The sequence below is a fragment of the Chiloscyllium punctatum genome, chromosome 5 (genome assembly GCF_047496795.1).
Source record: "Chiloscyllium punctatum isolate Juve2018m chromosome 5, sChiPun1.3, whole genome shotgun sequence".
NCBI classification, from domain to species: Eukaryota; Metazoa; Chordata; class Chondrichthyes; order Orectolobiformes; family Hemiscylliidae; genus Chiloscyllium; species Chiloscyllium punctatum.
In genome coordinates, this window is record NC_092743.1 from 51,758,101 (window position 1) to 51,783,490 (window position 25,390).

The 25,390-nt window shown below is 39.6% G+C and overlaps 1 protein-coding gene across 2 annotated transcripts in view; it reads right to left on the minus strand.

The window, feature by feature from the left end:
• LOC140477077 (copine-3-like) overlaps nucleotides 1–25,390 on the minus strand; it is a 69,251-nt gene that overhangs the window by 31,507 nt on the left and 12,354 nt on the right. For both annotated transcript variants that reach the window (XM_072570302.1, XM_072570301.1), the window contains exons 2-5: nucleotides 21,188–21,348; nucleotides 14,270–14,449; nucleotides 2,738–2,812; nucleotides 725–796 (exon numbers count right to left, since the gene is read on the minus strand). In XM_072570302.1, the coding sequence (XP_072426403.1) occupies nucleotides 725–796; nucleotides 2,738–2,812; nucleotides 14,270–14,449; nucleotides 21,188–21,316 (456 nt within the window). In that variant the 5' untranslated portion in view covers nucleotides 21,317–21,348. The remainder of the gene's footprint in view (nucleotides 1–724; nucleotides 797–2,737; nucleotides 2,813–14,269; nucleotides 14,450–21,187; nucleotides 21,349–25,390) is intronic.

Genomic DNA, 25,390 nt, shown 5'->3' on the forward strand with positions numbered 1-25,390 from the left:
AATATGTTTGGACTCCATCAAACCAAAGTTTAACCTTGTGTTTAACATCCACCACCTCCGGTCACCTTACGCAAACTGGATGACTCCAGTCTTACATCTTAATATATTGTCCCAATCCACTACAGCCAATTTGTGCTTTTTGCCTTCATCATTTCCCTCATTCCTAATAGAGTTAGTGTATGGAAGGTACTACCTAGAAGGATAGGGGAGGCACTTTCAATTGGGTATTGGATGACTTTTGAATAAAAATAAAATGCAATGGTATGGGGGAAAGCTGGTAATTGGCATGCGGGAACAATGCAAATTTTACTGAGTTGGTGGAAGCATGATGGGCAGATGGTTTCCCTCTGTGATTCAAATTTAACACGCTTGCTTCAAATTGAACTAATTCACTTTTGAACATAATGCAAAGTTTGATGATATTGATGTCAGTCATTCCTCAAGGTTCTTTCACAACAAAATTATTAATTAGCCCTTTTTTATTACGTAATACTGGATCTAAAACAATTTATTATCTCGTTGGGTCCTCAACATTCCTTTCTCTAGAAAACAACCTCTAAACATATTCCAGAAACTCCTCTGTAGCAATAGTGCTCAGTTAGTTTATATGATCTACATGCACATGGTCTCAGGGCACAGAGATGGTCAATAAATCCCAAGGCAGTGGCGCAATACAGGAATTTGTTTTTTAAAATTTGGAATTTTTGGAAAAACAAGGGACTACCTTATTATCCAGATTCCGTGCTTGAATTTGAAGGTTAACCATTCTGTTGTCTTTCACTTCTTCTGCAAAAATCTAAAAGCCAAGAATTACATAAAATTCATGATTGTATAATTTACTTCCATGGCCTGCTCATTTTGGAAACTTGATAAAAGTAGAAATCATTCAAACATCATAATGAATCTAACTTCAATGTTTCTATCTCACAGGATTATATAAAAAATGTTTGAGCAGTCTATTTACTTCCTTGTTATTAGGTTTATTGACGGCCTGATTTAATTTAATTTGATACAAATTATTATTATAATACTCGCTATTAATGTAGGCTTTTTAAAATTTAAACAAACATTCCAGGCCACTAATCTTCAAAGTTTTCAGTAGTGGAATTTGACCTATGACCTGCAGCAGGTGGACAAATTCAATTCCTGGGACCATATAAAGTCATAATCAGAAATAGACAGCACAGAAACAGACCCTTCAGTCCAATTCATCCATGCCAACCAGATATCCTCACTTAATGTAATCCCATTTGCCAGCAGTTGACTTATATCCCTCTAAATCATTCCTATTCATATACCCATCCAGATGCCTTTTAAAATGTTGTAATTGTACCAGCATACACCACTTCTTCTGGCATTCTATACACACACCACCCTCTGTTTGAAAAGATTGCCCCTTCAGTCCCTTTTAAACTTTTCCCTCTTTCACCCTAAACCTATGCCCTCTAGTTCTGGACACACCCCATCCAAAGGAAAAGGTCTTGTCTATTTACCCTATCCATGCCCCTCACAATTTTATAAACCTCTATAAGGTCACCCCTCGGCCTCCAACGCTAAAAGGAAGACAGTCCCAGCCTAGTCAGCCTCTCCCAGTAGCTCAAATCGTCCAACCCTGACAACATCCTTGTAAATCTTTTCTGAACCCTCTCAAGTTTCACAACATCCTTTCAATAGGAGGGAGACCAGAATTTCACACAATATTCCAAATATGGCCTAACCAATTTTCTGTACAGCTGCAACATGACTTCCCAACTCCTATCTTCAAACATGCTGGGAGATGTTGAGACAATGCTCGTGAGACCATAAGACATTCAGCTCATCAAGTCTGCTCCGCCATTCAATCTTGATTGATAAGTTTCTAAAATCCATTCTCCTGCTTCGTCCCTGTAACCCTTGATACTCAAGAACCTCTGAGTATATTTAAGACAATGACCTGGCCTCCACAGCCTTCTGTGGAAATGAATTCCATAGATTCACTACTCTCTGGCTAAAGAAGTTTCTCATTATCTCCATTCTAAAAAGGTCTTCTCTTTATGCGTGAAGGTTGTGCCCTCAGGTTCTCGTCTCTCCTACCAATGGGAACATCTACTCTGTCCAGCCATTCAGTATTCTGTATGTTTCGTCCTTCTAAACTCTATTGAGTGTGGACCCAGAGTCCTTAAATGTTCCTCATATGTTAAGCTTTTAATTCCTGGGACCAGTTGGTTTAGTTGCCTTGACACGTGTGTGGATCACATTACCGACAACAGCATGGGGTTCAATCCCCATTGTAGCTTAAGACAACTTGCAGCTTGCTTCATCACCATTCACTAGCATGAAAAGCACAGAACTATCAGTAAGGACCTGCCTTTGGCAAGCGAACTGTAAAACATGATATTATAACAGTGTTGGAATTAAAAATGACTCAGGTGGGTTACATGTGACTAAGATTCTCAGTTTCAAGAGTACACTAAAGTACACTCCAACAGATGAACAATAGTGTTTTTTTCCTTAGAGTGAATTGCAAAGAGATTTGTGCTTGTAAGCTCATCGATTTTTCAAGTACATTTAAAGCTTTTCAACAAATGCAGCTTCCTGAAACACTGGTTGAGCGACTAAAGATATTTCGAAAACATTCAAGCAGTTACATAATTAAAAATTGCTTGAAACACTACCACAGCACTTTACATAAAACTTAAACATTAATACACTTCTCATTTGGAGCATGTTGAACATCTAAACCAGATTAGATCTTTACCAAGATTACTCCTTTGCCTGCAAGCTTTCCAGTTTTCAGCATTAGCGGTCTCATCAGTTTCTTACTCGAGACAATCTGTCAAAACAATTGAACCATTATCAGAATTATGACAAGCTAAGATTGCACTTAGAATAATCGTTTACGAAGGAAGATTTCACAATAGCAACTAAACATATTAAATGAAATGAAACTAGCTACCACTATGACGGCAAAGAAAAGACAGGCAGCACAATGCACCAGCACACTCCAGATCAGTTCACACCATTATTTCCTTACCACAATACAGACTGATCAGGCCACCAGGAAAGATCAAAACATTCCCTGTAGGAAGGGGCCACATAAAAATGTTGGGTCAGACAAGATGTGAAGAATTATTCTTGCACAAAATCCTTCAAATACTGTTCTGTCAAGAAGTCTAGAGACAAACAAACTGCAGATGCTGGAATCCGAAATAGACAGGCCGGAGGCTGGAAGAAGATAGCAAGCCAGGCAGCATCAGGAGGTGAAGAAGTTACACCCGATGCGTTGACTTCTGCACCCACATCTGCGGTTTGTGTCTCTAGGATTGCTGTGTTCTTCTAGCTTCCTGCCTGTCTACTGTCAAGAAGTCTGACATACTCGTTAAACACAGCAGCACAAAGCTTCAGTCAATTGCTACAATTTCACAAACTGTTTGCATCCTTCCATCTGCAAAATAGGATCGGGATATAGTCTCAGAGCTCAAGAGGTCAGTTGGGATCATCTGATGCATTTGTTTTATTGGCAGAACAAATGAATTCTGGAAAGGCAAAGTCTGCCACTTGTACCAAAAATGAAACTCTCTCTTCCTGCTGGCGTGAGTTGATCTTTCTTCAAGGGCTTGCTTCTGCTTGGAGGTCTTTGGCAATATCTGTCATTGCAGTGACAAATTCATGTCTATTTGACTCAATCATCAACTGAAGTTTCCTAATTGCTGCAGTTAAGTTGAGGATTTTCATGTTTCTTTCACCATTACCAATATCCTGCTGGTATTTTTTTTAAAAAAAGTCAATTGACAAAATCTGGAATTGAAAGCCAGTCCAAGTAATGGTGTCCATGGAATTGTCATCAATTGTTGTTAACAAGCCATCTGGTTCACCAATGATCATTCCTTCATACATCGCCATCTTTGAGGAGAAAGTGAGGACTGCAGATGCTGGAGTTCAGAGCTGAAAATGTGTTGCTGGAAAAGCGCAGCAGGTCAGGCAGCATCCAAGGATCAGGAGAATCGACGTTTCGGGCATAAGCCCTTCTTCAGGAATGAGGAAGGTGTGTCCAGCAGGCTAAGATAAAAGGTAGGGAGGAGGGACTTAGGGGAGGGGCGTTGGGAATGCGATAGGTGGAAGGAGGTCAAGGTGAGGGTGATAGGCAGGAGTGGGGTGGGGTGGAAGGGGGGAAAAAAAAGGTCAGGAAGAAGATTGCAGGTTAGGAAGGCGGTGCTGAGTTCGATTTGACTGAGGCAAGGTGGGGGGAGGGGAAATGAGGTAACTGGAGAAATCTGAGTTCATCCCTTGTGGTTGGAGGGTTCCCAGGCGGAAGATGAAGCGCCCTTCCTCCAACCGTCGTGTTGCCGTGGTCTGGCGGTGGAGGAGTCCAAGGACCTGCATGTCCTTGGTGGAGTGGGAGGGGGAGTTGAAGTGTTGGGCTACGGGGTGGTTGGGTTGGTTGGTCCGGGTGTCCCAGAGGTGTTCTCCGAAACGTTCCGCAAGTAGGCGGCCTGTCTCCCCAATATAGAGGAGGCCACATCGGGTGCAGTGGATGCAATAGATGGTGTGTGGAGGTGCAGGTGAATTTGTGGCGGATATGGAAGTGTCCCTTGGGGCCTTGGAGGGAAGGAAGGGGGGAGGTGTGGGTGCAAGTTTTGCATTTCTTGCGGTTGCAGGGGAAGGTGCCGGGAGTGGAGGTTGGGTTGGTGGGGGGTTTGGACCTGACGAGGGAGTCACGGAGGGAGTGTTCTTTTCGGAATGCTGATAGGGGAGGGGAGGGAAATATGTCCCTGGTGGAGGGGTCCGTTTGGAGGTGGCAGAAATGATGGCGGATGATACGCTGGACATGGAGGTTGGTGAGGACCAGTGGGGTTCTGTCCTGGTGGCGGTTGGAGGGGCGGGACTCAAGGGCGGAGGAGCGGGAAGTGGAAGAGATGCGGTGGAGGCATCGTCATTGAACAATGAACTGCCTTCAAAAGAAAAGAAAGCTCGAGTACAGTTTAAGTAGATCACCACAAACAATGAGTGATGAAGAGCAAGGAGAATGAAGAGCAAGTCTGACTGTGGAATGTTCAGGAGGAGATTCTTCAATTCCACAAGCTAAACTCTTTTACACAGATATAAAATGACACAAGGTCATCCCTTTAAGGCCCAATATGAATCAGATCATTTGCCTTTTAAAGAGATGCTTTGTACTGTAGACATATTACCCCTTAATTGAAAATCAGCCGCAATAAAAAAATGCAGTGATTAAAATGTTAAAATCTGAAGAATAAAAAATTCTTGTGTTTAATAGATGCAAAGCCAAATAGTTATGTATCTGATTTCCTAAAAGGCATGTTCCAGTGTGCGCCACAGCCTGATGAAAGACCTAAAATGTTTGGGCAGAGTCTGCTTCAGGAGGTGATGATGTCTCACCAGCCAGATAGAGAACCAATGAGAGATCTCCACTGCCTCACTTAGGGGAGGCCCACAGACCAATCAGACAATGGTGAGGCCAGCAGCCCTGCTGATTGAATATGGAGGGGGAAGAAATCTCACACAATGAGAATTATCAACCTCTCATGATCAGCTATGACAGGAGAGATAAGGATTCACAGTCTCAGGACTGTAGAGCCCAGGCCAAAAGGTAACTCATGAAAGGAGAGGGTTTACAGGAATGGGAAGTGGGGAATGGGAGGGGGTGGGGGGGCACAGGAGGCAGTGTTATAGGGAGAAGGGCACAAGGCCCAGCAAAGGCAGGACAGGACCAGGCCTCTGCCATGCTCCCAACTTCACCCTGATCCCCTCCCCCATCAAATGTTGTTTCTCTCAATAAGACGCTGATCACCTTTGGTCAAAGCAAACTCCTCCTCTTGACAAGAAAGGCACAGAGGTAGCTGCTGCACATATTGCATGGCAACATGCCCAGCTGCAAATGGGTTTGAGGCATTGCAGATATTTTCAAATCAACCTGTTCAAAGACGTTATTACACACATTTGGTGCAGGTGTGACGTAAACATGGGCCTCCTGGCTCAGAGGTAGGAACACTACTACTGCCAACAAGGTCCCCTACAATTGAGTTTTTAAAAAAAGTGATGGCAAATGAGGCCTTTAAAAGGTCTTTAAGCAGTCACTTAATGGCAGTTATTAAGTGCAGGGACAAAGTCATTTCTGCATCTTTCCACAACCCACACAAAACCTAACTGTGGTAGAGGGAAAGAATGGATTACAGTGGCTGGGGGTGGGGGTGGGAAAGTGCGGTTTGGGTACCATCCAGATCCTGAATTTCTACATCCAAATCTGACCTTTAAAGCACCCTTCTTACTGACTACTTTAACTCCACCCTGAACCAACTCCAATTTAAAACCATTTGATTCTCCAGCTGAAACATTATCTAAATATAAGTCTGTTTCTCATTTGATGCTCAAGAATGAAAACGATTCATTGTTAGGGCCAGATCATTTATTTCATGACAGGGAAAGGAGTTTGGCAGTAAAGACAATTGATGGACAATGGGAGACATTTTTTAAAAAAAGTAGTCATGACTCAAAGATATATTCCAATTAGGAAGGAGGATTTTAGGAAGGGGATAAACAACTCACGGTACATGAAGGAAGTTGAAGATAATAACAAACTGAAAGATTTTTAAAAAACCATACCATTCATCTTTACCACATTGTAAGCCAAGGGAACAGCAAAATTTTGAAAACAAATAAACAATATCCAATTTAAAAACAAGAGAATGTATACTTCTAGTTAAACTAGTAAATAGCATCCAAATGCAAAGTAACATCTACTTTAAATAGATAAAGGTAAAAGAGAGAGGCCAAAGTGAACATAGGTCCTGGAAAAAGGAAGCTGGGGGAAAAAAAATGCAGAACCAGGAAGTGGCTGTGCAACTGAATAAATACATTGCACTAGTTTCAAGGTAGATGACACTAGTAGCATTTCAAAGATACAAATTTGCAAGAGGCAAAAGGTGGGATTAGGAAGTAATACAATGATCACAAGAGAAAAGTTACTACGGAAGCTAATGGTGCTAATGCCATTAGATTCACTGGGTCAAATGGATTTTAAGGCCTGAACCCTGAATTAGTTAGCACCGCTCCCTCACAATCTGGGTACAATTCCAGACTTGACTGTACATTTGCTCTACTTATCCTACTCAAATACATTCCTTCATATTTCTCCAATTTGAATGTCATTTGTAACATTATTGTCTTACAATGAAAGGTTATACAACTGTCTAGAATTAGAGGTTACAGATCAATCATCTTCGGTAAAACTTTAAGGCAGAACCAGTTTTGCAGAGAATGAAGTAAATTTTAGTTGCTTTAATTTATTGAGAGTATGGCTAATCCACCTAATCCATACATTTTTGGACTGTGGGAGGAAACTAGAGCACCTGGTGGAAACCCATGCGCACAGGAGGAGAATGTGTAAACTCCACATAGAATCTTCAGAGGAATAAACATAGGCTCAGAGATTAGAGTGGTTCTGGAAAAGCACAGCAGGTCAGGCAGCATCCGAAGAGCAGGAAAACTGATGTTTCAGGCAAAAGCCCTTCATCAGGAATGCATGCTCAGATGTACAGTACAGAAACAGACTCTTTGGTCCAACTGGCCTATGCCAACCAAATATCCTAAATTAATCTATTCCCAATTGCCAGCACTTGGCCCACATCTCTCGAAATCCTTCCTACTCACATACCCATCCAGATGCCTTTTAAAATGTTGTAATTGTACCAACCTTCATCACTTCCTTTGACAGCTCATTCCATACACACACCATCCCCGGTGGGAAAAACTGCCCCTTAGGCACCTTTTATATCTTTTCCCTCTCACCCGAAATCTCTGCCCTCTATTCTGGACTCTCCCAACACAAGGAAAACACCCTGTCCACCCAGAGAGTGGGCAAGCACTTAAATTTTAAAAATCTGCTCTTATGAAGAGAAATTATTGTTACTCTCAGAAAAAAAGTACAGGAACTAAAACTTAGTTCATTCTATGCAAAGCTGGTTCTGCCTTAAAATTTTACAGAAGAAAATAGATCTGTAACCTCTAATGCTAGACAGTTCTGCAACCTTTCACTATAAGGCAATAATGTTGCAAATGGAATTCAAATTGGAGAAATAAGGAACGTAATCAAAGAGGACACATAAGTCAATAACTATATAAATATAATAAATTGCAGGATATTCAGAAGGGACCTGCTCTTGTAGCCACTGTACTTGTATGGCTAGTCCAGTTCAGTTTCTGATTAATGGTAACCCCAAGAATGTTGTTAGTGGGGATTCAGTGACGGTAACAAAAGAATGTCATTTTGTTTTGGTTGGAGATGGTCATTACCTGGCACTGATGTGGCACAAATGTTACTTGCCAATTGTCAGCTTATATTTGGATATTTTGCAGGTCTTGCTATTGTTGGATTCTGGACTGCTTCAGGAATGGTGCTCAACCTTACGTGCACACCCACACTTCAACTTTATGATGGAGAGAAGGACTTTGCTATGACCTGAGATTGTCTGGGCCTGGGACATTTCTCTGAGAAATTCCTGAGGTAAAAACAATGACTGCAGATGCTGGAAAGCAAATACTGGATTAGTGGTGCTGGAAGAGCACAGCAGTTCAGGCAGCATCCAACGAGCAGTGAAATCGACGTTTCAAAAAGCTGAGAAATTCCTGCTGAGAGAGCCTGGAGCTGAGTCAACTGACCTTTAATAATTATAAGTATCTTCCTTTTTGCCAGGTATGACTTTGCTGGGGTTTAGGAAAGGAATAGAGCTTAAACTTGCAGACCTATGTTGATAATTCATATTTTCAGAGTAATCAGCAAGGAAACAGACCCTTCGGTCCAACTCGTCCATGCCGACCAGATATCCTAAAATAATCTCGTCCAATTTGCCAGCACTTGGCCCATATCCCTCCAAACTCTTCCTATTCATATACCTATCCAGATGCCTTTTAAATGTTGCAATGGTATCAGCCTCTATCACTTCCTCTGGCAGCTCATACCATACACGCACCACCCTCTGCATGAAAAAGTTACCCATTAGGTCCCTTTTAAATCTTTCCCCTAGTTCTGGACTCTTCTATTCCAGGGAAAAGATTTTGTCTATTTATCCTATCTATGCCCTTCATGATTTTATAAACCTCTATAAGAGCTGAAAATGTGTTGCTGGAAAAGTGCAGCAGGTCAGGCAGCATCCAAGGAGCAGGAGAATCGACGTTTTGGGCATGAACCCTTCCTGCCCGAAACGTCGATTCTCCTGCTCCATGGATGCTGCCTGACCTGCTGCGCTTTTCCAGCAACACATTTTCAGCTCTGATCTCCAGCATCTGCAGTCCTCACTTTGTCCTCGAAGATTTAAACCTCTATAAGGTCACCTTTTAGCTTCCAATGCCCCAGGGAAAACAACCCCAGCCTATTCAGCTCTCTCTATAGCTTAAATCCTCAAACCCTGGCAACATCCTTGTAAATCCTTTCTGAACCCTTTCAAGTTTCACAACATCCTTCCAATAGGCAGGAGACCAGAATTGCACGCAATAATCCAAAAGTGGCCTAACCAATGTCCTGGACAACCGCAATTGACCTCCTAACTCCTATGCTCAGTGCTCTGTCCTATAAAGGAAAGCATACCAAATGCCACCTTCTACTTGCGACTCCATTTCAAAGAACTATGAACCTGCACACCAAGGTCTCTTTGTTCAGCCATACTCCCCTATTAAGTGCATAAGTCTTACCCTGATTTTCCTTTCCAAAATGCAGCACCTTGCATATTTTGTTTAGAATGAGTGATTAGAACTGATAAATAGCAGCTCAAGTTACATACAGAAACTTAAGCCAGGCTTTTTTTTTAAAAAACATCATGAGTCCAACTCATGGAGAATTTTGAATACTTTGGATTAAGTCTTTTAACGTTTATGACAACCCCAGGAATTGTGGAATTCAAATATCATCACAACTTGTCGAGTGGGTTGTAACCCATTATTATTCTTTCTTAGCCACAATGGGGAATACAAAACCAGGGAGATCCTACTAGAACTGTATCAGCTGGAATACTGATCACTGAATTAGAGCAAGGACATGACCATACCAGACAGACGGTACAGAAGAGATTTGAAGATGTACCTTAAATAAAGTTTTAGCAGAGGAATGATTGAATAGGCTCTGGTTATTTTCTTTGTAACAGAACAGGCTGTGGTAAGATGAGGTGATGGTGGTGATGGAGAAATTCAGGGCCCTGGATACAGTGGTTAGAAAGCAACTATTTCCTATAGTAAGGAGGTCAATAACCAGGGCAATTAGGAGACTTAAAGGAGAAATACTTCACCCACATCCAGAATTCACAACCCAAAATGGTGCTCAAGATAGAAAACTTCATCAAGTACAGCATTCAGATGACTGGATACTTGGATAGTTGTTTGGCCAGCATGGACAGGACAAGCTCAATAGCCTTCCTCAAAGCTGTATTTTTCTACATTTCTATACCTAAGATACACAGTTCAATTTCAGGACAATTAATTGCGAATTCCTTGGTTGTTAATATTTTAATTTAATTCTGGGATTCTAATAAACATAAAACTTACATTTTACAAACAAATATTGAAAAAACAGGTAGATTTGAAATAAAATAGCAAAGAAAGCAATTTATTTTCATACATTTAAATTTCAAAATAATTGAGAATTACTAAGAATAGAATCTGACATGGATTGAAAAGCATTCTTGGCTTTAAACCAAATCAGCTTTGAACTATGTCACAGCAGACATATTAAAGTTTTATGATCTAGATGATTGAAAATGCAAAGCAAGTAGTCTAATCTGAAAAAGAGATCAAATACTTTTTTGACACTGCCAGAGAGTCAAGTTGATTTCAAGATAGAAAAGTATCAAAACTCGGATTAAAACAGCAACTCACCCAAATCAGTTCACAAAAGGATTGTACAGACAGCAAAACAGCTGGGTGAATATGAGGCCTAGTTCATTGATTGAATACAGTGACATATTACCCAATCAATCAGAAACATAGAGCCAGAGGTTTTTTTTCCTTTCTTGAGATGGGAAAGATTTAAAAAGGGACCTAAGGGGCAACTTTTTCACACAGAGGGTGATGCATACATTACATCTCTATGACTGTGTGTGGTATGTGTGTATATCACTAGTAAGGTTAAAATATGTTGCTGATCCGTAAATACAAAAACGGAGTGGCTTGGTACATCATTCCAGAGGTCATGTGAGCATTGCGATCACAACCACATTGCTGTGATCTAGAGTCTCACACAAGCCAGATTGGGCAAATTTGACAGATTTACTTCCCTAAAAAAGGGCAGGAGTGAAAAAGAGGAGGTTGGACAATGATTGATGATGGCTTCTTGACTAGTGCAAGCCAGATACGTTGCACCTGACTAGGACCACAACAGATATCCTGGAGGAATATTTGTGAGTGCAGTTGGGAGGTTGGAATGTCTTCAACTAAAATGGCAGGGAGATGGGATCCTGTACAGGGAGGCAGAAGTAATGGAAACAAGGGAGAAAATAAAAAGACAAGAGAAAATCAGAGAAGAGATAGGCAGAGAATTTAAGAGCAAGGACCAAACAGGGTCACAGCGCAAAATTTATGTGAATAGGACTCAAAATGTTAAGACGACAAGTTTTAAGATCTTGTGACTTAAATGTGTTGGAGCATGAGCACTAAATGTGCAAGATCATGATCCGTGAATTCACCTATCCGCGCCAAAAAGTATTAAACAAAATTCAACAATAGTGCAAGAAAAACTTGCACAAGCATTATTTTTAAACTTTGTTAACCAGCTCCACAGTCATGAATTTCTTTATGCACAGGGGTTCTCAAGAACAGAACCCCCCCGTATTATGAAGGAATAACTGTAGTTGATACAAACAGGTATGATATGGTTTGGGATTACAGAGTTGTGGCTGCTGAGTAACCAAGGATAGAAACTGAAAATCCAGGGGTATTGAGTTTTTAAGAAAGGACAGACAAAAAGGAAAAAGGGGGTGGGATAGCATTAAAGCAGTCTTCAGCGTAATAGTGAGGAAGGATATTAGCTCAGGTGAAGTAGGATCCCATAGTAAGTAGGGCTTAGAAACACAAAGGGGCAGAAAATAATAGTGGAAGTCGTATATAGACCCTTAAAATTCAGCAGTAATGTTGGGAAGATATTAAACAAGAGAACAGAACTGCAAGTAATAAAGGTAAACCTGTAATTGTGGATCAGCTTAATATGCAGATAGATTGGACAAATCACTTCAGTGGCAACGCTGCAATAGGAGAATTCCAGAACTGTGAATGAGGTAGTTTTCTAGATCAATACACCAAGGAACCAACAAGAGAAGAGGCCATTTTAGATTGGGTATTATGTAATGAGAAAGACATAATTGGCAATCTAATGGTGTGATGCCCCTTGGGGAATAGTGCTATAATATAATAGTATGAATAGTGACTCGCTTTATTTAGGGTCAGAAATTTTACAATCAAGTAAACTATGATGGTAAGAGGTGTGAACTCGTCATAAATTGGGGAATATTTCTTAAAAGGAATGTGGGGGGGATAGGTAGTGGCAAACATTTTAAAGAGTGCAGGGATGAACTTCAATAATTGTTCATATTTGTTTGGCGCAAAAATGAAACAGGTCAAGTAGCCTGACCATGGTGAGCAAGGGAAATTAGAGAGATTAGTAGTTCCAAGACAGGACATACAACTTGACCATAAAAATAAAGTAGCAGACCCCAAGTTTGGGAGCAGCTTGTATTTCAAGAAAGGAGGCAAAGGGATTTTATCAAGAGTGGAAAAACCAGTAAACTTGCATGGAACACACAAACTAGGAAAAAAAAAGGTTCTGTAGGTGTGTGAAGAGAAAAAGATTGGTTAAGACAATGTGGGCCTCTTACGACCAGAAACAGGGTAAAGAGAGAAAGCAAGAACAGAATTTGGGATCATCAGCCATGGTTATATTGAAGGAGCAGGTTCAAAGGGTGAATACCTACTTCTGCTTCTATTACTGAGAACAGATTTCACTTCCACATTTTTAATTACAACTAATTTACATTTCTCCAGCTATCATGGTAGGATATAGACCTAGGACACTGTAAACTTCAAAACTTTGACTGTTCAGGGATCAAAAGAATCAGCAATAACTCTACCTGGAATAAACCATTTCCTGAGATGAAAGGAACAAAGAGCAACTATTACAAGTGAATTAAAAGCAACATGCTCACTAACCATCACTGGAAAAAAAGGAGTTGAAGCAACATAAATAAGCTGTTTCATGGGAGAGAAAAAAGACAGTTAATACTGAATGAAGCAAGAAACAGGGAAACTGTTGTGCAAAGGTAGTGTCCCTGCTCTGGGCCAGGAGGCCCACATGCTCCTTAAGTGTGTAACAACATCTCTGAACAGATGAATTAGAAAAATTAGGTGAAATGAAAAAAAACACAAGCTACAGACTTGATGACCCCAACATTGCAGATGAATCAACTTAAAGAATCATCAGTAATGTCACAACAGAAAATCCGAAAAAGATTTCAACTTCAGGACTCTTTGGTAGCAGAACTAAAGAAAACAAGCACGCCGATTAAACCTTGGACATCCAGAAACAGGCGCTGCTGGTTGGAATCATAGCTAGTAAACCGGGCAATAGCCAAGTTGAGTTGTGAGGCTTAACATGCTTACTTGAAGGATCTTATTTTTGTTGCTGCTTGCAATAAAAGTTTAAAGAATTGTTTCAGTATTTGATTGTGAGATTTCTTAATAAGTGGCCAAATTACAAACAGCTTGTGCAACAATAGATTTTGGATAACTAGTCTTGAGGGGTACAGTTCTTCACAGTCCAGTTGAACAATGACTGTGTACTTCAACTAGAATCCTAAATTACATTATGCTTAGTACAATTAAAAAGATCTGAGACAATGATAACAATACTGAATATATATGTTACATATACTGCATGCTCAATACGGCATGAAATAAGTTATCATAGAGTTTGTAACCATTACTTCAATAATTGGCCCTTGTATGTGCAGAGTTAGGAAAGTATAACATGGTATGTGACCATTTCTTTCTTGGGTTTTGGCATGTAAATAGGTAAATGATGTTCAACCAATGCTGCATTTTCATTTTATTCATATTTGTTTAACTTAGGGCAAAAATGGGTAAAAGTCTGGTTACATCAAAAAGTAAATTGAGAATTTACTTCGAAAATAAAAATTTGTGAATATCAACAAATACTAATCACTGAATGACCCAGACTAATGAAGTTCCCAATATATTTGAGAAAAAGTAACTACAACAAAAGCATTTTGTTCACCTCTCCCAGGGTGCATTCAAAATGTCCCAGGAAGTCATCATCCTTCAAGTCAATTGTTTTGTTGTCAATATCATAAATTCCAAACTTCAATTTCTGAACCTGCTCAAAATAGTAATCCACCAGGAATCTCTTTGAGAATTTTGGGGCAAGGCAGTTTTTAACTCTCTCTGTCCGATCGATCTGTAAAATAATAATTTCAAGTTAACAAACAAAAGTAAATCAAAAACAATAAAACAAATATATGCAGATATAAGATAGTTGCAAATTATACAAAGTAATTAACAACAGGGTTGCTAAGGCAAATAGGCCACCCCCTCACTGGAAAAATTGGTTTTCATGATGTATACTTTTGTTAATGCATATGTCAGAATCCTAGTTCAGGGTTAAAAACTTAGTTATGAATCTTCAAATCCTGTTAATTGATGCAGGTCATGCACCTATTTGCCACAGAACAGTTTTAAAAATTGCTAAGGGAGTGTCAACCCATCACCCTGGTCTGGAAAGGGAATATTTTAAACAACCAAGTCTCATTCTAATATGGGAGGTGGGGGGGATGCATTTGAAAATTTTAGAACTTCCAAATTTTATATTTAATGTTATTACTGCTTGCTTCATCAGTGCAATAAATATTTTCCTCTCTGTCTCTTTCCACACAAAATTGTCTAATTCACCCTCCTTTGTGATCATTTCTCTTATTTCCTTCTCAATCCACGGTTAAGGGTTACAATGTTGGACCTGTTTGTCACTGAGATCCCCTTTCTCTTATTCTTCAAATCCAAAATTCTTAACAGATAACATCCCATTCAGTTTTGAATTCTACCAGAGTGCGCTCGGGTAGGATGACCAATGAATGGACTTTCTAATGTCAAGTAATGTTGATTTTGCCTCACATGCGTCCTGTGTAGTATAACCTGTATGCCCTACTCTGTTCAAGTTTTTTCTTCACCCTACGATCTGTATGTCCTTGCTTACTATGATCTGCCTGTACTGCGCACAAAGTTTTTCACTGTACTTAGGTACACGTAACAACAAATCCTATCAACTAAATCAAATTAGATTAGATTCCCAACAGTATGGAAATAGGCTCTTTGGCTCAACAAGTCCATACCGGCTCTCCGAAGAGTAAGCCACCCAGACCCATTCCCCTATGTTTACCCCTGACTAATGCACCGGACACAATGGGCAATTTGGTAAAAACAATAACTGCAGATGCTGGAAACCAAATACTGGATTAGTGGTGCTGGAAGAGCACAGCAGTTCAGGCAGCATCCAACGAGCAGCGAAATCGATGAAGGGCTTTTGCCCGAAACGTCAGGAATAAGGGCAGTGAGCCAATGGGCAATTTAGCCTGGCCAATTCACTTGACCTGCACATCTTTGGATTGTGGGAGGAAACCAGAGCACCCGGAGAAAACCCACGCAGACACAGGGAGAATGTGCAAACTCCACACATAGTTACCTGAAGTTGAAATCAAACCCGGGTCCCTGGCGCTGAGAGGCAACAGTGCTAACCATTGAGCTACCATGTCGCCTTGAGAGTTTCTTCACTGTCTCTTACAGGCAAAGGAAGATGTGCTCTAGCCCTTAGGAATTCACTTTGAATTCACCTCAGGTGTTGCTATTGTCCAAGGTGGAAGATTTTTGGCATCTGTCTGCTAACATTTGGCTAGGAGACCCTCCTCTCAATACTTCCTGGCTCACTTACTCCAGAATCAGATAACAGCCTGGTTTCCAGTCGGCCTTTGCTACTAGCCTCAACTGCTTCCATGCACAAAATTTAAACTTTTTCTTCCACTGCTTCAGACATTTAATTAACATGCTTCTTCTGGTGAGAAAACAGGTGGATAACCCTAATACAAAAGGGCACGTTCACTAAAATTCATCCTCTCAGTAATGCGTCACAGCTGGGATGTCCCAGAAATTCAAAACAGGTTTTCAATACTTCAAAAGACCTTCCATCGTGTACTCTTTGAAGAAAAATTTGAAAGCAATCTATGTGAATATTTTCAACCCCTTATAATGATTGCCATAGTCATTGACTCACCACCAAGACTCAAAAGGATTAATCCACTGTTCAGTGTTTTCCCAATTACAACTCTGACCTTTTCACATAACAATGGGCTATCCTATGAACTGCAATTACTTCACATTTGTTTACTAGGCTCTCAAATGCCAATTCTTTCAATTAATCTTTTAGAAATTAAATTCATAAACCATATAAATCATTAGATTAAACACTGTAACATGATCTCTAATAGAATCAATCTAAACATCATGGCATAGACAGAGAACACAGGGGGCTAACACCAATTGTTACAGCTCACCTGAGAATGCAACTTAAGGTTTTGTGATTTACACATGAATGAAGTGAAACTATCATGGTATTCAAACAGATGAAAGACTCAACAGACAATCAAGGTATTTTCAGTTTCAACTGAATAATTTCAGTTACATCACACTGTAAATTTTTGCTATAAATTCTGTCCTCCACAAATCACCTGATGAAGGAGCGGCCCTCCGAAAGTTAGTGTGCTTCCAATTAAACCTGTTGGATTATAACCTGGTGTTGTGTGATTTTTAACTTATTGCATTTCTTGCTGCTCTCTTACCTTTTACTCTCTATAGAAGTCAAACAAACTGTCCTTAACTTATTCCAAATCCTATTACCCAATCACATACAGTTGTTGCTGAGCTACATTGATTTTAAAATTCTGTCTTCTTCAAATCCCTTGACAGCCTTCCTTTTCCACAACTCTAATCGCCACTGGCCCCATAATCCTCTGAAATATCTGCGCCTTTTGAATCGCAATACTTGGTAATCGCACCTTACCTGCCTAAGTTCAAAACTCTGAAATCATAGAAAACTGGCCAGGTGACAGTATAGAAGGCCATTCAACCACATTTGTCCATACTTGGAAGGACCCTATAGCCACTCACTGCCTTCTCCCAGTAGGTCTGCACTTTCTTTCGGGTAACAATGTATTTCGCTCATTAATTCATCAATTGAATCTGCCTCCAGTACATACACAAAAGCATATTCAAGGTCTAAATCACTTACTCCATGAAAGAGATTTCTACATGTCATCATAGCTTTTGAAATTTAAGCATGTGCTTAGTGGTTGAAGCTGACTAGGTTTCTGGCTGGCATTAAAAGAATCAAAACCACTCAGCAAGTCTCGACATCCAGACTTCAACATGAATCAATTACACAGAATTTACAGTGTAGAAACAAGGTTTTAAAAAGGTTTAACTCTATCAGCAGATCCTCTTAAAACTGCAAGAAATTGTATCTGTAAAGCATCTTTTTCATAAAATGCCCAAGGCTCTTTATAGGAGCATATTAAAGCAAAACCAGACATCTACCCACAAAAGGTGCAATTAGAGAAGAGAAGCCATTAAGCTTAGTCAGAGGAATATCTCAAGACACCGGCTACAATATGCACATTTGCCCATCTTGCCAAGACTGACAAGCTAAACCAAACAGAACTGAATTATCCAAAGTATTAAAATAGAAAGATAACTGAAGAACATTAGGTCAACAACTTGATATCCTATAGATTCAGTTCTTTGCAGAGATCCATTGATGAGATTCAATTTAATCTCGTCCCAATATATAAAAAAAGTATCTGCTCCATAGAAGCCTGACAACAAAATTTGTTTCTGCATTTACTAAAATGAACTAAAGCTTAAACATTTGCATGATCTAGTCACGATTACTGGCCTGTTTCTGACCCCTTACATCCTATGTACCTTCCAGGTCCTGCTCCCAAAATATTCATGTGATAGGATCTGTACACACAAATGATTTGATTGAACCACCTTCTCCCTGCATCTGCATTAGTTTCCACTGAGTGCAGGTTTTTCCACACTTGGTCCAAGATGTACTGATCATGCTAAATTGGCCCATAGTGTCCAGGGATGTGCTGGCTAGGTGGACTAGACAAGGTAAGTGGATGATTATGGGGATAGGGTGGGATACCCTTCAGAGGGGCAGTGTAGACTTGATGGGCCAAAAGGACATCTACCTGCACTGTAGAGACTCTTTGATCCTAGGAGCTTGATGCACAATTAGCACCACCAAGCATTGTCTGGAGCCAGGAGCTGCCTTCAGAGTATAAGAGAAAAAAAACACAGCAGATATGATGGTGCTTGCTGCTGCCTTAGTGGAGAGGAAGCAGTACATCAGAATATCAGCAACCTCAACATACAAAAATAGACAAAAAGGTACAAACGAAAGACAATCCTTTTGATCTGTCACAAGATCTTTCAGCATAAATAAAACTAACTTTTGTCTGAACCTGAGAGCTATGCACTAACGATCAGCAGACTGCTTCAGTTTGGCAATTGATTATTACATTCTTGCATTTCATAACCTGTTAACAAGGTCCTCGAGGAGCTCAAGAGCTTGTTAATTGAAGGCAAGCCAATCTTGACTATAGCTCTATCAGCTTAAAGCGTTTAAAAAGAGCCATTGGACACAGTCATTCTATTCTGGGACACTACTTTTCAAAGCATACCCATTCTTCCCTTGAAGGTCAAGAATAATTGAAAGACCTGGCTGTAAACTCCAACCAATAACTCCCTGAAATGCAAAGTGAGAACATGATCCAACTTGGTTCTGATGCCTTGTTCCCATCCAAATTTTAAGTGCACTAATAACATTGATGTTTTAGATTTACAGAACGGCTGCAGTGGCAAGATAAAGGACAGCAAAAGTTTTAAACAATCACCAAGGATGTGTATTTTAATAATTTTGAAAAGTTCATGTATACAGACCCCTTCCAATTATATACACAAATCCTTACAGATGCAGGGCAAATTGACCAGGGGATTTAAATAAAAAATTGGATTACTTGGCACTCTTAAGGTAAAAAAAGGAAACAAAAAGTACAGACATCATGCTAGAACTTTTATAGATCACAAGTATGACCTCAGCTGTAAACATTTCTGGGCACTGCACTTCAGAAAAGATGTAAAAATATGATAAAAGGGTACAAAGGGCATTTGTCAGGATATTCCTGGGTACGAGGTACTTTAGTTGCAAAACTTAGTGTATAATAACCCCTGTAGCAAGGCAAATTAAGAGGTGACTGATGAGGTTCTTAAGATGAGGAGAAATTTTGATATTAAAAAAGGCTACCTCTGATGAGTGGGTCAAAAATTAGAGCTCTCAAATTCAAAACTCAAATTACAGAGATCTCAAAAGGAAGATTTAAATGGTGCTTATTCAGAACTGTCAAGACCAGAAATGTTCCAGTAAAAAAAGGTGTTGGAAAGTAACTCCTTAAAATACTTTTTAAGGAAGGACCATTTAGAAAAGCATTCAAGGGCCAGGGATTTGATGGTTTACAGGCAAAAGAGAGGAATGTGAATTTCAGCACAACTGTTCTGATCCAAAAAGGAAAAAAAAACTAAGGAATATTTGGAATTTATCTAAATTGCCTGTGGAATCTAATTGTTTTTATGAGAAGGTGCAAAAGTTCTGGAGTTTTCAGCTGTTTTAAAGGAGTCAATTGTAATTTTCTTGGCTATTAAATGCTGGTCCTGAGGATGTGAATTTGCTGGAAGCAATATCAACAAGAAGGAAGTTCACAAATAAAGTAGCTTGCAAAGGCAAAGAGAATTGCAAGACAAATGACGACTAAAATTACAAGATGATCAGATAACAGGTACATACACAAAAAGCAAAGACAGAATGGAACATGCAGAATTTAAGGCGAAAATAGCAAAGCTCTCTATATGCTCTGTTTTCTATTTTACTTCTTGCTGCTGAACAGAACTCAAAAAGGAAATTACAAGCAATCTAAAAGAAATTGAAATTGTTCTTTTCTTTTAAAAAAAAGGCAATGCAAATAGCTGAGGTGTCCAAAAAGAGCTCAGTTTGCATCAGAGGATGTGATCATGAACTGGGTATGTTCACTTGATTGATTATAAAAGGAATTGTCAAAACGCGTGGTGCTGGAAAAAACACAACCTAAGCTCCACCTCCTGATGAAGAGCTTATGCTCGAAACACAGACTCTCCTGCTCCTCAGATGCTGCCTACTGGCTGTTCTTTTCCAGCACCATACTTTTTGACTAATCTCCAGCATCTGCAATCCTTACTTTCTCCTGATTACGAAGGAACTCTAGAAAGCTACGCAATTAGGCGGTTTGTGACCTGAGAAAGTGACCAAAAAAAAGGGTTTGTTGATGACAATTATTCCAATAAAAGCTTATGTTAGATTGGATTCCTGACCTACTCTATGAGAGTAAAGAACAGCATGTAGTATAGTGCTACATGCATACAGAATAATGCACTTATGCATATGTATAAGATGTATGTTTTTGCATTGACTATTCCAAGTATTATTTATCTTTTTATTTGAATTATCATTTATATTTAATCCATGTTAAAGTTACAAAAAGTGAAACTTTGTTGGTTTAAAAAAAAAGTCAATTTGGGGGAGGTTAGCAAATTTACAGTTCCCCCATAGGGATTTTAACATTTCAAGAAGGTAACACAGACAAAAGAGACTTTACGGCCTCTATCCATGCTGCAAGTTTGTACAATTGGTAATCAACAGTTTGAGGTGACAATGACAAGAAACTGAACCAGAAGAAAGAGGTGAAGAACAATGTTAAAAGACTGTCATTCCTTTTGGACAAACTTGCTTCAGCACTTTGAGTCAATGGAAACAGCGTACATAGCAATAATTCTCACCATTACTTCCATTTACAATAAAAGGCAAACATCAAAAACCTTCCCACATACAGATGCAGAAAATGGAAAATGATTTTGGAAAAAAAAAAAGAGAACAAAATCCAGAAGCTAACAGTGTTGATGAAATTAGATTACAATATCTTGAACTAGATTACTATTGAAAATAAATGCTTTCATGACAAGCTTGAAGAAAAATACATTGAGGAAAGATGCTTACCTCAGCCCATTGATTCTCGCCAGTATTTACGAACAACACACACAATGGATCAGACTTGGAACCAACATCTTTATCTAATAGATTCTCGCAGGAGACATTCAACTCAACTTTAGTCACACACTGTGCCATTTGTAAACTTGCAAAAATGCTGATGAGTGTATCTGTAGATCAATTAAATTGAGCAAATTGTCAACTTTTAAAGCAAGAATTAAATATTTATGCAAAACACTATTTGCTTTAACAGTTCTCTAACCATTTCACATATTATCAAGACGGGAATGCAAGCTTCTCAACTGCTCCCAATTTTACACATGTGTAAGAGTCACTTAGCCTTCACTTGACACCTTCCTGATCACTCAGCCAAAGTTGAAATCCACTTGTATGAATTAGGAATAAGCTGTAATTCGACAAGTCTATGTATTGGTCTTTGGTGCACCTCTCTTGTGCTACAGGATAGCATGATGTGTAACTCAACACACAGCTAAGCATTACTTACAGAGCTTGTATTTAATTAGGTACAACATGAAGGCAAGGCATTCTGATACTGTAACATCCATTATTTAAGATAAGCCAAAGCTCTTAATGTATAGTTTAGCAGTCAACAAAATAATTCTGGAAGATAGGAAAAATAAGAGAAATTAAGAAGTTTAAAGCAAAATTCTAATGATTTTTAATACGTGTTTAAGAAAAATAATGATTTTATTCATCAAAATAAGCCACTGAAAAAACTGTAGTTCAATTAATTTGAAATTGCAACAAATGTTGGATGAGAAAAGTTATCCATTTGGTTCTCTTGGCCAATACACCAATATGAAATCAAACTGTTGTTGCAATCTAACCATGTTACTTTCTGAAATATGTATTACATGTCACACTACAATCCCAGGCATCCATAAAATATAAACTAAGGGGGACAGTTTAAGTACTAGGAATTCTAGTCAAGTGCTAAAAAGGGTAGGCAAATATTAATCATTACCTACTGATTGGGACAGACCAAACTAAAAGCAACACCACCCTTATCCCTTTGTGGTCTTTTAGAAAATCTATGTAAGGCCATACATTTAGTTATATATCAGAGAGAGTGTTATTGCCGAATGCATGGCACACAAACACTAAACCAATTTGAAGACTGTAGGAGCTTAAGGTGAAGGAACTCTTAGGAAGCAGTGATCATAACCTGATCAAATTTAATTAGCAATTTGAGATAAAAGATAGACTCAGAGGCAACGGTATTACAGCAGAATTAAAGCAACTGTAGAGGCATGAGGAAGGAGCTGGGCAGAACTGACTGGGAGAAGGGCCTAGCAGGTAAGACAGTGGGACAGTAATGGCAGGAATTTCTGGGAATAATTCAGGAGACACAGCAGAGATTCATCCTGAGGAAAACGAAGAATGGTACAAGGAGGATGAGGGAAACATGTCTGACTAGGGAAGTCAGGGATAGCATAAAAGCAAAAGATAATGGGAAACCAGAGGATTGGGAAGCTTACAAACACCAATAGGAGGGCAAAAACAAAAGAAATAAGGAGGAAGAAAATTGAATGTGAAGATAATATTGGCTAGCCAGTTATATGAAGGAAGACTAAGAGTTTCTTGAGATACATAAAGGACAAAAGAGAGGCAAAAGTGGACAATGGGCCACTGAAAAATGATGCAGGAGAGATAGTAGTGGGGAACAAAGATATGGCTGAGGAACTGCATAATTACTTTACATCAGTCTTCACAGCAGAAGACACAAGTATCTAAAAATTCAAGACAGTGAGAGTGCAGAGCTAAGTATAGTAGCCATCACCAAAGGAGAAGGTGTTAGAAAAATAATGAGAGGCCTGAAGGTGGATAAATCACCTGGACCAGATGGACTACATCCCAGAGTTCTAAAGGAGATAGCTGAAGAGATAGTGGAGGCGTTGGTGGCAATTTTTCGGTAATCACTAGAATCAGGGAGGGTCCCAGAGGACCAGAAAATTACTAACACAACAGCCCTGTTTAAAAAGGGGTGTATGGCAGAAGAGGGAAAATTAGTAACCAATTAGCCTAACCTTGGTTATGGGTAAGATCCTGGAATCCATTGTGAAGGACGAGATTTCTCAATACTTGGAAGCGTATGGTAAAACAGAGCAGAGTCAGCGTAGTTTCACCAAGGGGAGGGTCATGTTTGACAAATCTGCTAGAATTCTTTGATGAAGTAACAAGCAAATTAGACAAATGGATGTTATTTACCGGAACTTCAAGAAGGCCTTTGACAAGGTGCCACATAGGAGGCTATTGAGTAAGAGGAGGGTCCATGGTGTTACAGACAAGCTGCTAGCATGGATAGAAGCTCTGCTGTCTGGCAGAAAGCAGAGAGAACAAAAGAGTCTTTCTCAGGATGGCAGCTGGTGACAAAGTGGTATTCTGCAAGGTTCAGTATTGGGACCACAACATTTCACTTTATGCATTAATGATCTAGATGAGGAGGAGGGCATTCTGACTATATTTGCAGGTGATTCGAAGATAAGTAGAGGTACAGGTAACACTGAGGTGGTGGGGAGGCTGCAGAAGGATTTGGCCAGGTTAGGAGAGTGGGCAAAGAAATGGCAGATGGAGTACACTGTGCAAAAAAGTGTGAGATCATGCACCTTGGTAGGAAGAATATAGCCATGGACTATTTTCTAAATGGGAATAAAATCCAGAAGTCTGAAGTGCAAAGAGACTTGGGAGTTCTAGTTCAGGATTCTCTCAACATAAGTTTGTAGGTTGAGTCAATGGTTAATAAGGCAAATGCAATGATAGTATTTTGACAGGACATTAATATAAAAGCAGGGGTGTACTTCTAAGGCTCAATAAGACTCTGGTCAGGTCACATTTGGAGTACTGTGTGCAGTTTTGGGCCCAATATCTCAGGAAGGATGTACTGGCCCTGGAGCATATTCAGAAGAGGGTCACGAGAATAGTCCCAGGAATGAACAGTTTGACATATGAGGAATGTTTGAGGTCTCTTGGTCTATATTCAATGGAGTTTAGAAGGATGAGGGGGGATATAATTGAAACTTACAGAATATTGAATGGCCTGGACAGAGCAAATGCTGGGAAGAGGTTTCCATTGTAGGAGAGACTAGGTCCCGAGGGCACAGCCTTCAAATAAAAAGGAAGACCTTTAAAAACAGAGATAAGGAGACACCTCTTCAGCCAGAGAGTAGTGAATCTATAGAATTAATTGCTATGGAAGGCTGTGGAGGCCAGGTCATGGAGTATACATAAGAAGAAGATAGATATGTTCTTGATTGTCAAGAGGATCAAGGCTTACGGGAAGAAAAAAGGTTGAGAAATATATCAGCCACAATTGAATGGTGGAGGAGACTCGATGGGCCGAATGGCCTAATTTCTGCCCCTACGTCTTATAGTCTCAATTACAAAAGGTAGTTCACAGCAGTGGCCTGACAGCAGTATTGCAGTGAGAAATCAGTGAGCTCCAACGTGCAGTTTTAAAGTGATGAACTGGGTTCAAAAGGGAGTCCCAAGGATTGCCAATGCCAACCTCTCTGCGGACAGAGGATGCAGGCAGTTGCTGCCCATGGATTGTGCCCTGATGTGTTGAGAAATGTTGACCAAGGTGAATACCCAGTGAAGAGTGCCAGACAGTTGCAGCTCCCATTTGCCCACTCAGATTTTCATGTGACAGGAATTGCTGATATCTAGATTCTCTCCAGTGCATAGGTGATAATGTGATGTTAATGCATGCAAACAGGCCTCTCATCAATCATCAGTGAGATTCTCATCTCATCATTAAAACCTTGAGTTGAAAATAATTATTGTGATTGTTTGGAATCTCAAGGTTTCTATTCTTGCCATATTTTCCTCACTGATTCATGTTTTCCCACAACTTTCCAGCTCCTGATCACAAATCAATATGAAGGGATAGGCCAAATACAAAATAATATAAGAGAGATTAAATAGGAATGGTTCAAGTATCATCATCTTTTACTTCTGGAAATTAAGACTATGCTCAATATATATCGAAATGCAAATCAGAATTCCAATAATCTGACTTTATATCCAAGAAAGATCAAGGTGTTAATTTTGGTGTGCCAACAGACTACGAAGTTTCAGAGTTTGCACAGTGGAAGGTATCAAGCAAAATAAAACACAAATGTAACTACAGCCTCTAAATTGTTCATGTTCCTTACTTATAGCTAGAGAACATGATCATCTCCAACAAGAGAG